Source organism: Tursiops truncatus, chromosome 5 (genome assembly GCF_011762595.2).
Source record: "Tursiops truncatus isolate mTurTru1 chromosome 5, mTurTru1.mat.Y, whole genome shotgun sequence".
In the NCBI taxonomy this organism is placed as follows: Eukaryota; Metazoa; Chordata; class Mammalia; order Artiodactyla; family Delphinidae; genus Tursiops; species Tursiops truncatus.
Window position 1 is genome coordinate 115,444,097 of NC_047038.1, and position 15,434 is coordinate 115,459,530.

The 15,434-nt window shown below is 35.7% G+C and overlaps 1 protein-coding gene across 14 annotated transcripts in view; it reads left to right on the plus strand.

Annotated features, from left to right (window-relative positions):
• INPP4B (inositol polyphosphate-4-phosphatase type II B) overlaps positions 1-15,434 on the plus strand; it is a 717,274-nt gene that overhangs the window by 544,621 nt on the left and 157,219 nt on the right. For all 14 annotated transcript variants that reach the window (XM_073805532.1, XM_073805533.1, XM_033857340.2 and 11 more), the window contains 3 exons: positions 1,405-1,535; positions 1,933-2,037; positions 14,390-14,498. In XM_073805532.1, coding sequence (XP_073661633.1) covers positions 1,405-1,535; positions 1,933-2,037; positions 14,390-14,498 — 345 coding nt within the window. The remainder of the gene's footprint in view (positions 1-1,404; positions 1,536-1,932; positions 2,038-14,389; positions 14,499-15,434) is intronic.

Consider the following 15,434-nt stretch of genomic DNA (forward strand, 5'->3'; position numbering starts at 1 on the left):
TTATTTCTGATAGGAATTCAGAGACAACATAAATTGTAAACCCATGGTGCGTTTATTAGTGTTAAACAGTAATACCTAGTTAAGATTTCTATTATAACCATATATTGAAAGTAAAACCCAAAATCTTACATATTAAGTTGACATATCACATTTGCTCTCTACCTCAGATTTGACCTAATTGTCCAGATTCTTCTAGACTTGATATCTCCAGCTTTTGGAATTATCTGTTTGTTTTGTCCTGAATTTCAATACCCTACCATCTGAGTCCACACAGAGAACTTGACTTCCCCACTCTTCAGCCTTCTCCCCTAACCCCGCTTTGGTCATGAATTTCCTTTACTCCCATTGTCCATTGATTAATTACTTCCATGAATGTTGTCTGATGAAAGTTAATCTGTGGAAAAGTTGAGAATGAGATTAATGTTCACAAAAATTGTGAAGACCTCAGATGGAAGATGCAGCAATACTATATAGCATTCCCATTGAAACCAAACAAAGGCAGCTACAAGCATTTGGAAGCAAGTCACATTTTTGCACACCATCCATTATTCCTGAATTTAACAGGATGTTAAAGCTTCTACATCTTCTGAATTTATTAGCTTGGTATTTAGCATGTTTCACAGCCAAAATAGCAAAGAAGTTTCATTACTGCTGGTTAAACTGCCTCATGAAAATGTTGTTGGTAAAAGGTTATAGAAATGAATGAGAAATCTAACCAAGAAGCATATTAAACCATTTATCATTATAATTTAAAAAGGCATTTTATGACTTAAATTAACATGGCTAAAGGGTAGAGAATTAAAGTTAATAATTAAAACCTAGATCTTGATTAGCTCTTCTTTTGATAAAGAGGGGACAAAATATAGGCATACAGTATTTACCTAAATTGTCCTTAGGAGAAATTGAGACCAGTAAAATCATACCTGATCATACTCTTTATGGGCTTTAGAAAGATTACAGCTATATTATATATAAACTAGATTCCGTGGTTAGCTTGTGTTTCCTTCACAGTCAGATAACCCTTTCCAAATTATTTCATGTGGGATCGTCAAAGCCTAGAACTTAGCTATCTCTCTATTGAGGTTTAGTGTTTTGTTTTGTTTTGTTTTAACTGAATGGCCTCTATTTATATTAAGGATAATAAGTCTTTGCCATCTTTGTGAAATTTTTATCAATAAATTTAAACCTTTTTTTTGTGCTCTTTGACATACAGGACTTCAATGTTTGTGTGGCCTAACCTAGTCACTTCTTCCTTTGTGTTAAAATGATTTTTTTTCCTAATAAGCACAGAGCTTTCCTGAAAAGGATGGTGAATCAGTTAGTTTGGCAACCCTGATTAAGCATTTTGTGTCTGTGGGTTTAAGATCAAAATAAATATTTTCTCTTCTTTTTCATTCTTAACAGAAACCAGGAGCTAAAAGAACTTGGTGAGCTTTCTCCACACTGGGACAATCTACGAAAAAATGTCCTTACTCACTGTGATCAAATGGTGAATATGTACCAAGACATTCTGACAGAACTCAGCAAGGAAACAGGTATGAAATCAATGACTTTACATATTCAAACTGAAATGAATTTCATGTATGTTATGTGAAAACAATAATAAATACTGTTGTTATGGACATAGAAAAGTCAAGATTTAATAAAAAGCAGAAAACTTTTATTTCCAACTCTACCATCTTGGCATGAAAAACAAAGAAGAAAAAATTGCACTGTTTTACCTCATGGTATCATTATAGGGGTAACTGAGAATTTTTTTTAATTAAATTTCTGAGAAGAAAATCCACTCATACAGAATATGTTTTTCTTTCTGAAATTCTTATAACATTTTTCTATGTCAAATGTACTTTTCAACACACACACACATACACACACACACACACACACACTATTTATTTACTAATGATGTTTAATTTTTTTTTTTCCACCTAGGGTCCTCTTTCAAATCAAGCAGCAGCAAAGGAGAGAAAACATTAGAATTTGTTCCGATAAACCTACATCTGCAAAGAATGCACGTACACAGCCCTCACTTGAAAGGTAGTATATAGTATTCTTTTTCAAATGGGCAAATTATTTTAGTGTGTACTTCTTTAAAAGGCTTGACTATTGGCAGAATTAGAAATTTTAGCAGTTATATAAAGGTGAAGATGAAACAATTGAAGCTGATAATGACCCTAGATACTACAAAAGAAACCATTACATTTTCGTTGCTGTGTTTCTGGGCAATGTTTTGTAAATATGCCACCTATGAACTCAATAACTATGAATTGAGTTACAGGTGACTATGCAAGATGAGTATTAGCTTTATTAAGTATTATCAGCGATGCCTAATAGCTCCCCATTGTGCTACTGTTTGAATTAGAGAAAAAGAAAAACAAGACTCGTTCATTTTGTGCCTATCCTGAGAAACCAGAGGCCAAAGATGGACTCATGTGCTGTTTCTCCGACTTAGTGGTGGCTATCACCAGAATCACCCACTTCCCTATGAGAAGCGGGTTTATCAGATAGAAGGTGCTACAGTATTTTGATGTACTTGGTTGTGAGAGACATTTTTCAAGAAAATACACATAGATTTTCATAACATACCTAAATAGTTCTAGAGTGAATGATACGGGGTTGAATTCATTGCCACTCAAGTAATTCCTTGCCATTTCTCAGTAAAATATATTTTAAATACTCTTCTCATCTCCCTTTTCTTTAACTTATTGCTGTATCAATTTTGTGCATATTTAGGGTGACCACCTGCCCTTATTTATCAGCAGAAGTCCCATACTATGCCTGTTTGTCCAGCATCTTTGTTAATGATGCCCTCCACATCCTTTCCATCTCAAAGGTCTCTCTGAATCATAAATGCTGTGGTCATCCTATGGGTACTCATCTTCCTAGGAAGCTAAAAGTTACTTTAGATCATCAAATCCTTTATGCTGAGTCTATCAACATATACATACAAACATGCACATACACAGATACATCTAAAGAAGCATTCTAACACCCAATTTTGTAGCCATTGTCACGATGAGGCTACAGGTTAGAGGTCAGAGTTTTAAAAAATTAAAATAAAATCTCTGTCTGTTTTAAAATTACCTGAAGTTTTATAATCAGAAAAATTAAATTTTTCAAGTTGGTGCATACTGATTGTGTATACACAACTAGCTAACGTATAAGTTCAAGTGTAGTTAAAATCATTCTGATATATAATTGTATTATCTTTGGTAACCCTTATCAACTATCTGAAATTTTAACTTGCATCCTGTTCACCAAAAATTATGTCAACTGAATTAAAAATGAGATGGAATTATACCCCAATAAAGATGTTAAAAAAAAAAATGAGATGGATTGGCCTGAGGCTTTCAGGAATTCTTCCCTGAATACTGAGTGTCTGTTAATAGTTTGAACATAACAATATCTAATGGTTTTAAAAAAATCATCAAAACCAAGGTCATAAAGAAGCTGCAACATTCAAAAGCTATCTGACAACCAGCATAACTTTTTTTTCCCTAATGGCCTATATGAAGAGACTTTTATGATATAGTAAAAAAGTTTATATATTTTGGAGGGGAACAGAATTTCAGCTTTACTACTTTATATATGACCTTAAGCCTGTTATTTAATCTTTCTAAGCACTGTCTTTTCCTTCCTGATTAAGTGAACTAGACCACGTAAAACACATAGAATGAACAATAATAGTTTTTATGATACATGTGGCATTTGCTATCACTGGAACAAAACGGATCTGTCAGTTTTATCAGGACTGTTAAAATTGGAGGAAAGTAATCAGTTAAGAGCCTATTAAGAGACATTGAAATCTTGAACTAAAGAAGTAGCCAGATTTAGAGAAAGGATGATTTAGAGAAGCATTTTAGAAAAATCATCACATGCAAGTACTGTGACTAATCAGGTTATAGCCATGGATGGGTAGCAGTATCATCAAACCAGATAGTTTGTTGAAGCCAAATTGATAGGAATTTATATTTTAAATGTGCATTTAAATATTTGGTGATAATCCTTAAAATACATCTACCACACAAAGAGAAATTATTATCTATGTGGGCTTTTACTTTATACTTATTTCTTGAAAACAAAAGAACCATTTACATTATGCTGTTTTCTCTAAGGTAATTTCTGAAAATAGACTAGAGTGAACTGGGATGATACAAGGCAGTTAGTTTTTGTTTCTCCAGTGTAAAAGGAAGAAACTGGCAACTAAAAGAAAGATATTTAGAAAAGCAAAGAAAATTTCTTCTAATTAGTTTAGTGGGATATGTATCAGTTTCCTAGAGCCACCATAACAAAGTATCACCAAGTGGGAGTCATAAACAACAGAAATGCAATGCTTCACAGTCTGGAGGCTAGAAGTCTAAAGATCAAAGTGTTGGCAGAGGAGTGCGTCCTCTGAAACTGACAGGGGATTCCTTCTTGCCTCCTTCCATACCTGGCTTCTTACGGTATTCCTGCAGTCTTTAGTTTTCTTTGGTTTGTTGGTACATCCCACAGATCCTCCGTCTTTGTATGTTGTTCCCCTTTATGCCTTTACACCATCTTCTCTGTGTCTGTTTCTGTGTCCAAAGTTCCCCATTAAGGACATTTTGGATTAGGTCATGTGGGATTAGGACCTGCACTAATGACCTTATTGCAACTTGATTGCATCTGTAAAAACCTTATTTCCAAATAAGGTCATATTCTAAGATATCTTTCTTGAGTGGGGGCACAGTTCAACCCATAATGGGATATATAAAAGAATTTCTTATTTGTGATGACAAATATCAAACAGTAAAGAGAAAAGCAATATTTTGAAGTTACGGAACTAGGGTACAACTCATCAACTAGAGGGTTTTTGACATAGTTTTCAGAAAGACTGATTCCTTTCTTTGAAGACTTAAGGAGTAAATGGGGGAAAGGACTAGAGAGTCTAACAGCCAAGAATTAATTCGAAAGTACTGAATTCTATTACATGCTGGTTTCTTTCCCCAAGGCTACTCATATATATATATGATATGCATGTCCTATGTATAATATTAAATATATGTTTTTAAAATATTTAAGTTTTTAGAAGTTTAAATGTTATTTTAAATTGAAATTCAGTTAAAGTAGGTGTTTACAGACTATATCACCAACTATGTATTATAATAGAAATTAAAATCTTGACTGAATTTGGGGGACTCTACCCCTTACTTTTTTTTTTATTTTGACCAAGTTGATAACCTTTCTGAGCTTTGATTTTCTTTACTTGAAAAATAAAATGGTTAAAAGTTAGATGGTAGTCAATCTGATTTCCTACTTGCTTATATAACATATATTTAGCAGATTAAATGAATCAAGTTAAATGTATTTAAGATCCATGGTTACTGATTTGAATGTTTAGCTGAATTACAGACAACATTCTTCCAGGTAATGATGCAAGTAAGATTGGCCAAGCCTTGGTATTTCACTGGTGAGTTATTTGGATGTAGTCTACATCTATTTTAATTCTTACCATTAGTAAATTTCATCTATCCACATTTGATTAATATGTCTCTTATATTTGGAGAGGTAGCTATGCAAACAGGAGCAGGCAGGTTCACCAAAGACAAGGCTAATGTCCAGCTCTTGAAACAAGTAACAGCAGAACTATGATGTCATGTCTCATACGGACAAATGAAATAACCTTCCTTTAACTTCAGGTGCCCCCAGACCCATTAAGTTAATTTTTCATCTTTGTCCATTACTTAAATGCAACAAATAGAATACCCACCACAATAGAGATCTTAGCAGCAGTGACAACAATAACACAAATCCCTGAAATTAAGAAGACAGTTTCCCTCTCCAGTATATTTTACTTTCATAGAAAAACAGTTGTGAATATTATACAGTATGGATTCTTGTGTTATTATACTATGTTTAAGTTAGCTTGTATGTTTTATACATATATATATATATATATATACAATAGCATATAGTACATAGAAAAGAGAGAGAAAAGGGAAGGAAGGAAGGGAGGGAGGGAGGGAAGGAGGGAGGGAGGAAGGAAAGGGAAAGAAAGAAAGGAAAAAAAAAAGAAAGAACCTACTATATTATATCATAAAGCTGTGGCTATAATCAAATGCAAGATCGGCCAGGATTTACTGTTTAATATGGATGAGTCAGCTAACCTCTCTGCCCCTTAGTCTTCTAATCTCTACACGGAAGGAAGGAGGAGACAAGAGGAGCTATTTAGATCTCCCTGATTTCTGTGTCTCAAGAGTTCAGGTGTATCACCTCATCAGTGAAGTGCAATTACCTTTTAGATGTGTTTAATCATCATGCCAACTTGCTTGGACTATTTTGAAACAGATTTCCCTTAGAATTCCCTCTTGTCTTGAGATTCATGTCGAAGTCATTTTGTGGGTCATTTTACAGTCAGGGATTATGCTTAAGTTTTTCCTTGAAATGAGATCAGCATGTCTACATTTTTTTTTTTCATCAGCACTCTTTTTATAGTTGTAGGAATTTTAAAGAGATCTTCTGAGAAAAAATAGACTTACTATCTCATTTCTATTATTAAATGGCTTTTAAAAGGCTATGAGGCAGCCCTACTATTAGATTTCAAACCAACCTTGTATCTTTAGTTTGACAAGACTCAACGATTTGAACTCCACTTTCCTCATATGGTGTATATGATGAAATTTTCACAAAGCCAAGGAATTGTTGAAGCATAAAATATCAAAGAAAGAAGAGAGGCATATTATATTTTTAAAAAAAAAAGAGAAAAAGACTTTACACTTATTTTGCTTGACTTTTCTTTAAAATAAAATGCCCACTTAGATTTTTATAATTGAGTACCAAAAATCTGAAAGTTAAGGGCTATTCATGTCACAAAGATACATAATTTAAACAGCAGGATAAAATGAGGAAATTTTAAAGTGAGACAAATATCACTGATCAGATTGTTGTCTTAGAATTTTAATTTTTTATTGATTTTTTTTTTGTATATCTGACTTCTTCTAGAGGAAAACAGTCAATTACAGTTAATTCTAACTAAATTTTAAGGAGTACGACTGCTGTAGCCAAGAATGAGTATGGTATGGTAAGTGTATACCATTCTTCATTAACTAAACTAAGAGGCCAAAAAATAATTCCCTTGGTGTACATAGATCTATCTACTATTTATGTAGTAATTGCAAGTGAAATTCAAGGATGAAGGGGCCAAAAGAGATAAACCTAGCTGTTCCAGTACTGTGGTATTGGTAACTGATAATTATCAAATAACAGTTGCAAACTTTTAAGACTCCCTGGAGTCTTGTGATTTTTGTGATTTCCATAAAGAATGCTGATACTTAAAAATATTAGTGATCAATGTTAATTGTGACAGAAACTGTCTGAATTAAAATTAGGTATTATACAGCTGTACACAGTATGTTCTTATTTCAGATTATATGATAAACCAAAAATACCTAATAGCTGAAGAACAAAGCTGTTTTCTTTTGCTTAAAATCATATAAATTCTGAGAACAGAGTTCAGCAGCTACTTTCTAATTGTTTTCTTCAGAACCACTCTTTAGTTATTTATGATTGTGGGGAGGGGATTTCCCCCACCCTCATTTGTGCAACTCTCCAGAGCCACAAACTAGGTGTCCTACAATTCAACTCAATTCTGACATTATTTTCCCAGAGACAGCATCAGATTCCACAGGTTAAAGGCTCAGCCCCGCAAGACTGCCCTCTACTTCAGATGCCAATTGAAATTCCAGGTAGTGACCCATACTTCTGACCAACTGGCTATAAATCAGCGGTTCCCACAACCCCTTCCTTGGATTTGATTAATTCGCTAGAGAGACTCACAAAACTCAGAAAGAACATTTTACTTGCTAGATCACTGTTTATTATAAAAGGAGAGAACTCAGGAAGAGTCAGGTGCAACAGATGCATAGGGAAAGGTATGGAGAAAGGGCGTGGAGCTTTCATGCTCTCTGAGTTCCCCCAGCACCTCCACGTGTTCACCAACCTGGAAGCTTTCCAAACCCTGTCCTCTTGGGTTTTTATGCAGGCTTCATCACACAGGCAATATTGATAAAATAATTGGCCATTGGGATTGAACTCACCTTCAGCCCCTCTTCCGTAGGGGAGTCAAGGGAGAAAGGACTGAAAGTTTCAACCCTCTAATCTCATGTTTGGTTTCACTGGCCACCAGACCCCATCCTTCGGTGCAGTCCAAAAGTCGCCTCATTAACCTAACAGAAGACACCTTTGTGGCTCTCAACACTTAGGAAATTCCCAGGGTTTGGGGAACTCTGTGCCAGAAAAGGGGACGAAGACCAAATATTTATTTCATATTATAAATCACAATATCACAGTAATCAATGTTTAAAAGTTAATACCTCAGAGCAACTCTTTGAAACTCAAATGTGCAAACACTATTTAAGCCTAATCTCTTTGAGCCTCTGTAAAATGTGGACATAAAGATCCCAACTTTTTGAGAAATGGTTCTAATCAAGATGGGTAAAATCAAAAGGCAACAGAGAAAAGTGAGAGAGGCAAAAGAGAGACCTTATTTGCTCTTTCAGTATCCAGACAGAAACTCTAGTGTCCCTGCAGAGAAGACCTCTTGATACTAATGGGATATTATGGTTGGCTTGGGAAATGGGAGACATGGCTTCTGGAATATAGATAAGATGCTGCACTTCTAGCTCTGCTGAACCACAGTAGTACTATTTTCTACTTGCTTATTTGAAATGCATCCTATGAAGTCCAAAAGTGAAGAATATTTGGGGAATGCTTCTATATTTACTTCTTGGTACCTGCACCTTGGCTCCCTTTCTATTCTTATTTTTTTCAAATCGTGATTGTTGTGCTACTAATTATTGTGTAAGTTTTCCATAGAATTTCATATTTCCAACCTGCTTTTATTAACTTACTTTTGTTATCTTGTTTAAAATGATAATTAATGGTAAAGATAATTATAAAAATGATAATTTACTGAAAAGATTGGGAAAGAAAGGACCTGGCCTATGTAAACTTTGGAAAGGACTAGATATTGTAATGCTAAATTAAAAAACACTACAAACACTGTACATTCGTTAGTAATTCTTTTTTTTTACAGAGGTAGGGTTAACAATTCTGAAGCTGTTTTATTTTTCACTAGGATTGACCATATATTTAAATATGTGGATAGGGAGATTCAAGTTTCTCAATGTCAGGGAGAGAAGGTAGAAATAAGGAAGGAAGGCTGGAAGGAATCTTGTGAGGCTGAATTGAAGTCAGAGGTAACAGCACTGACTCATGGTTTTTGTTGTTGTTGTTAGTACAGTATAGATAGAGCAGTGGCTAGATGGATAAATATAGATGTGTGTGCACAAGTTAGTACACATACGTATATTTTCTAGCTCTAGCTACTGAAAGGGATTGAAAGCAGTAGCAATGAGTGTAATTGCTCATAGTAATTGATTTCTGAACACCATTCTCCAATAAAAAGAACTAGGGTTCCTTGGAAAGCTGGTTGATTCCAAGGCTGCGGCAGGGAAAATATGAGTCTGGAGTATCTTGTGGCTCTAGAAAGTAAGGAAGTGTCCAAAAAAACAAAAAGCAAAATAAAATAAAATAAGACAAAACAAAAAACAGAAGGGGCAAAAAAAGTGATACAGGAGCCATTCCAAAGGGGCTCCCAGTGGACAAAGCTGGAACAATTTAAACATAAAGCTAGGGTTGGATTATGAATCAAAGAACAAAATACTCATATTGATGTTAATAAATAACTGAATAAACACATGAAGGAAGAAGAAGGGTCATCTATTCCTTCCAGAAGAATTCCAATGAATAAATTTGGCAAGAATGAGGGAAATGGAAAATTACCATTTGAACAGTAGTAATTGCCACAGGCAAGGTTCATCAGTGGATGCTAAAAGTAATGGGTACCAGTTTAAACAGAAACAGGAGACTTGCATAATCTTAAAGTATGTCCCTTCAAATACCCAGTAGCTCTACAGTGAAGAATCAACTCTAGGCAGTGGCCGATATCACCTTGACCAATGAATCGCAGTTAACATCAAGTAATACAGATTAACTTAACATACTTTCTGATACCATGCACTGACCATTTTAGATACCTCATATAAGTGCAGTCATGCAGTATTTGTCTTTCTGTACCTGGCTTATTTCTCTTAGCATAATATCCTCAAGGTTTATATATGCTGTCACATATTGCAGAATTTCCTTCCTTTTTAAGGCTGAATAGTATTCCATTGTGTGTATACAGCACATTTCCTTTATTCATTTACCTGTTGATGGACATTTAGGCTGTTTCCATGTCTTGGCTATTATAATTAGTGCTGCAATGAACACAGGAGTGCTAATATCTCTTCAAGATCTTGATTTCAATTCTTTTGTATAAACACCCAGAAGTGGGGCTGCTGGATCATATAATAGTTGTATTTTTAATTTTTTGAGGAACCTCCATACTGTTTTCCATAGCAGCTGCATCATTTTGCATCCCACAAGCAACAGTGTGCAAGGGTTCTAATTTCTCCACATCATGGCCAACACTTGTCTTTTTTTTTTTTGATAAGAGCTATTTTATAAATGTGAGGTGATATGTCATTGTGGTTTTGATTTGTGTTTTCCTGATGATTAATGACATTTACCATTTTCTCATTTACCTTTCGCCATTTTTATGTCTTCTTTGGCAAAATTTCTATTCAAGTCATTAGCCCATTTTATAAGCAGGTTATTAATTTTTTTTACTATTGAGTTGTAGGAGTTCCTTACATATTTTGGAAATTAATCTCATCAGATATATGATTCGAAAATATTTTCTCCTAATTCTGTGTATTTCCATTTCACTCTACTGATTGTTTCCTTGGCCATGCAGAAGCTTTTTAGTTTGATGTTGTCCCACTTGTTTATTTCTGTTTTCATTGCTTGTGCTTTCTGTGTCATTTCTATGAAATCATTGTTAAGAGCAATTTCATGAAACCTTTTCCCTATGTTTTTTCCCTAGGACTTTCACAGCTTTACATCTTATGTTTAAATCTTCAATCCTTTTTGAGTTGATTCTTTTGTGCTTGCTATAAGGGTCTAATTTCATTCTTTTGCATGTGATAATCATAAGCTCTCTGTTATTCTACAGAATGTGATTCATGAATGGATATATATTCATTCCCATACCCTGGAGAATATATATACATATATTCCAGATTCTAATATATGTGTTTCTGGATAGTGTATCTAAAATTTTTATTCTTCAGCTAAGAATAGTAATTCCATGTATGATCTGAGGACAAACATGACAAACTGAATTTTCCCTCAAAATATTAGTTTATCTATTTGTTGACATTTATTGAGCACTTAAAACATGCATGATGCTGAGACATTTGAATGTTCTTCTATTTATATTTGAAAGATATGTGGAGGGGTATAAGTCTCAAAGCCTGTGTTTTGGGCAGAGTGATTGAATGGTCACCCATATAGGAGAAGCAATCCACTGCATTGTGAATGCATAGAGGCTAGGACTGAAGAGGCAGTAGGAATCTTGACAAGACATGAGGAAGATCAAAATTAAGGTAAAGGGCTTCCCTGGTGGCGCAGTGGTTGAGAGTCCACCTGCCGATGCAGGGGACACGGGTTCGTGCCCCGGTCCGGTAAGATCCCATATGACGCGGAGTGGCTGGGCCCGTGAGCCATGGCCGCTGAGCCTGCGCATCTGGAGCCTGTGCTCTGCAACGGGAGAGGCCACAACAGTGAGAGGCCTGCATACCGAAAAAAAAAAAAAAAAAAAAAAAAATTAAGGTAAAGATGTTTAACATGTATAAGAGAGAATAAAATTTTGGTAGCAGAGTTGTTAGAACTGATCAGATATAATGCTGAGGGAAAGAGAGAAATTGGAAATGATCGTCAGGTCTTGAAGACTTTACTGGAAGACTTAAAGGAATAAAGTGTCTACATGGGTCACAGGGAACCAGAGAAGAAGAGCAGGAAAAGTCAGCACAATAGAATATTATCCAGCCATAAAAAGAATGCCTTTTGCAGCAATATAGACAGACCTAGAGATTATCATACTAAGTGAACTAAGCCAGACAGAGAAAGACAAATGGTTTTGCAAATTTTGCATAATCAAGTCATTTTAATCTCCATCAATTAAGACTGCTTTCTCCACTCAGATTTCCACTTCCCTCATCCTTCCCCTCTTGCTGGGTGGTGTTGGAGAGGCTACAAGTTTTTTTGGATCCAGTGAAAGTCCATAGACAACTTTTTTTGAAAATTGAGTTAGGAATGCATTTAATTTGGGCTTGGTGGGACATGTGGATACAGTTTATAGTCACTTTGGTATATTGTTGGTATTTCTGGTCACCCAGGTTTTAGCAGAAATGCAATGTATTTGATTAGAATATCATGTTGATTTTTTTTTTTTTTGTATTTAGTTTAGATTAACACAGGAACTGATCTTATTCAGAAGACTGAGCCTCAGAATCACTTTCCTTTTCAGACTGAAAAGTTTATTTTTATGGAGAAATAAGCAAAAGTTAAAATATCAGCTTTCTTTGCTTAATTGGTAGGATTACTTCCTATAGGGAAAATAATCATAGACAATACTTACTGAATGCTAACCTCTTTTTACTACTTTGCACTCCATTTTCTAGCTGAGGAGCTGAGACATAGAAAGGGTTAGTAGTTTTCCCAATGCTGCACAACTTACACATGGCAGAGCTGGGATCCGGAGCCAGGGACTCAGGGTCCAGTCAATAACTTAAATCACTGGTTCTCCATCCCTGGGTTAGAAGTTAGAAGGCCCTGGGTATAATGTCTTTGGGACTTCAGACAAAGCAGGTAACTTCTCAAGATCCTCAGGTTTCTCAGATAAATGCAGGTAGACAAGTCTTTAGTTGTCCCCTTTTGGGGGATCTCATGACTGTTCAAAAAAGCTGTGACCCCTTTCCATGAAGTAGAACAGATGCACCAATACAATTCACCATCCATCCGTGGGCATCTTAAAACCCTCTTCTTAGCCCTAGGCTAAAATCCCCTGGACTAGAAATCTGAAAATTTCACAGTAGTCTAATGTGTTGCTATTTTAGGAAAAGATGACTTCTAGTTGATTAGTGACTTTTTAAAAGGACAAGAGCTCACCACTCCAACAATCCATTAAGTGATTGTTCAGTATCTTTACTAACCATTTGGTTTGGGTTGTATTTCTGTTTTTTTGTGACCTTGAGTTCTCTGAGTGCAGCTGAAGTCTTTTCAATTTAAGACGTATTTTATTAAAAAAAAGAAAGAAGGGCTTCCCTGGTGGCGCAGTGGTTGAGGGTCCGCCTGCCGATGCGGGGGACGTGGGTTCGTGCCCCGGTCCGGGAGGATCCCACGTGCCGCGGGGCGGCTGGGCCCGTGAGCCATGGCCGCTGAGCCTGTGCGTCCGGAGCCTGCGCGTCCGGAGCCTGTGCTCCGCAGCGGTGAGGCCCGCGTACCGCAAAAAAAAAAAAAAAACTATTTCAGGTGCATTTGGATTGAACCACTGTGAAGAAGTTATGGTGTTTACTTGAAGCTAATAAAATAATTTATGTTTTCCCTGTAAATGAGATCAGAAAAACAGCCAAGGTGTCAATACGAAAATCAATTTGAAAAGGATCTACTATGAAATTAGGTTTCTCAAATAAAATGTAGTTTAACAAGAGGACATTCACTTTTTCTTCTTTCTTATGGGGGTACTTTTCATTAGAATGTAAAAATGATGGCATGTCTTGAAGTGGTAAATTTAATATGTATCAAACTTGATGGCTTTGAAGATCAAAGGATTGAGTTTCAATTTAAATGTATGGATTTTTTGTTTAAAAAAAGCAAAGTATCTCACTAGAAAATAGATCAAGAGACATTTTGTGTATTCCTTTTATGTCACCTAAGGAAATTGCAAAATTCAATTGCGTGCATTCAAAATTGTGTAAGATTTAGTATACACAGGCAGGAAACTACTATGTATAGATTTTTTAAATGCACTATTACTGTTCTGCCCTTGAGTCAAAATGCATTAATATTTTGGTTCTTTTCTCGGCAACTTTTGGTTGAAAGATTGTTCATTATTGTTGAATTTCAATATGATTGCAAATTAAATGATGCAAAACTCAATAAAGTAAAATACACAAAAGACCCATTAACATGTTACCTCAGTAAGTATATAGAATGAGAGAACATACTGTTCTACACAGTACCATATAATTAAGATGTAGTCACAAATCAAGGAAATATTATAACTTCTTTAGGTGCACAGGTGGCTTTTAGAAAGATTGATTAGCTCCTCTTTGCCCCCTTGAGATGTGAGTTCATTTTTATTCCTGCAAAATCAAACAGAATAATTTCTCAAACTTCCCACAGTGTGTAGGCTTCAATGCAAACAGCATGTTGGAGATAAATGTTTGCAAAGTGTTCATCTCCTTGTCCATTCCTGTTCCAGATGCTCTCTACGATGTCATCACTGTGGGAGCCCCAGCTGCACATTTTCAGGGATTTAAGAATGGTGGTCTTCGGAAACTACTCCATAGATTTGAAACGGAAAGAAGAAAGTAAGTGATGACAGGATGCATTAATGATATTTACCTTCTCTTTGGGGAAGTTCGTATACCAGGTTAGGATAAAGAAGCTTAGTCCATCACAATGAATAGTTCTTGACACCTCCAGCCTATTTAGGAAGAAAGCATTAAAAATAAGTTAGAATTGTGTAACTGATATACTGTTATATAAACTAGCAATGCATATATATATATATTTATGTCTTTCTTGTTTTAAAGAAATTGTCTATGTGCTGATACAATATTATTAACTCAGCTACCTCCTTATTAAGATTTCTCTAGTTTTTTGTGTTTAGTTTTGGTTTTCTGGTGGGCAGGGTATATAGTTCTATGAGGTTGTATCACAGGTGTAGATTAGAGTAAGCATCGCCATAATCATCATAAATAACTGTCCCATTACCACATAGAAACTCCCTCAGGTTATCCTTTAATCATCACATCCTTCCCCCAGACCCTTTGGCTGCAGAAAGTGGTTCGTTTGCCTTATTATTTCAACAGGGGGTGGACGTCAGAGTTCCAGCTAGGGACTCTGAGGGGAGAGGCACCTTCTTTGTAATTCATGGAGGTTGGAAATCAGTTCAGTGACAGACCGCATGGGGAAAGGGATGCCGTCCCTTTACTGAAATGAGAATAAGAGTGGAATACAGGCTCAACCTTGGCTGCACTTTAGAATCACCTTTGGAGCTTTAAAATATTTTATCTATGCCAGGATATCACCCCAGACATATAAAGTCAGTTCTGGGAATGGAGCCCAGGCATTGGTAAGTTTTAAAAGCTTCCCAGGTGAGACTGATGTGTGGCCAGAGTTGAGAACCACTGATACAGCTGTAAGTGAATAATGCTGGGAGAAGACAGGTGAAGGGTGTGGAGACTAGAAACAGGAATAGTGACACAGATGAGTTAAACTTGAAAAATGTATAGAAGATCAAT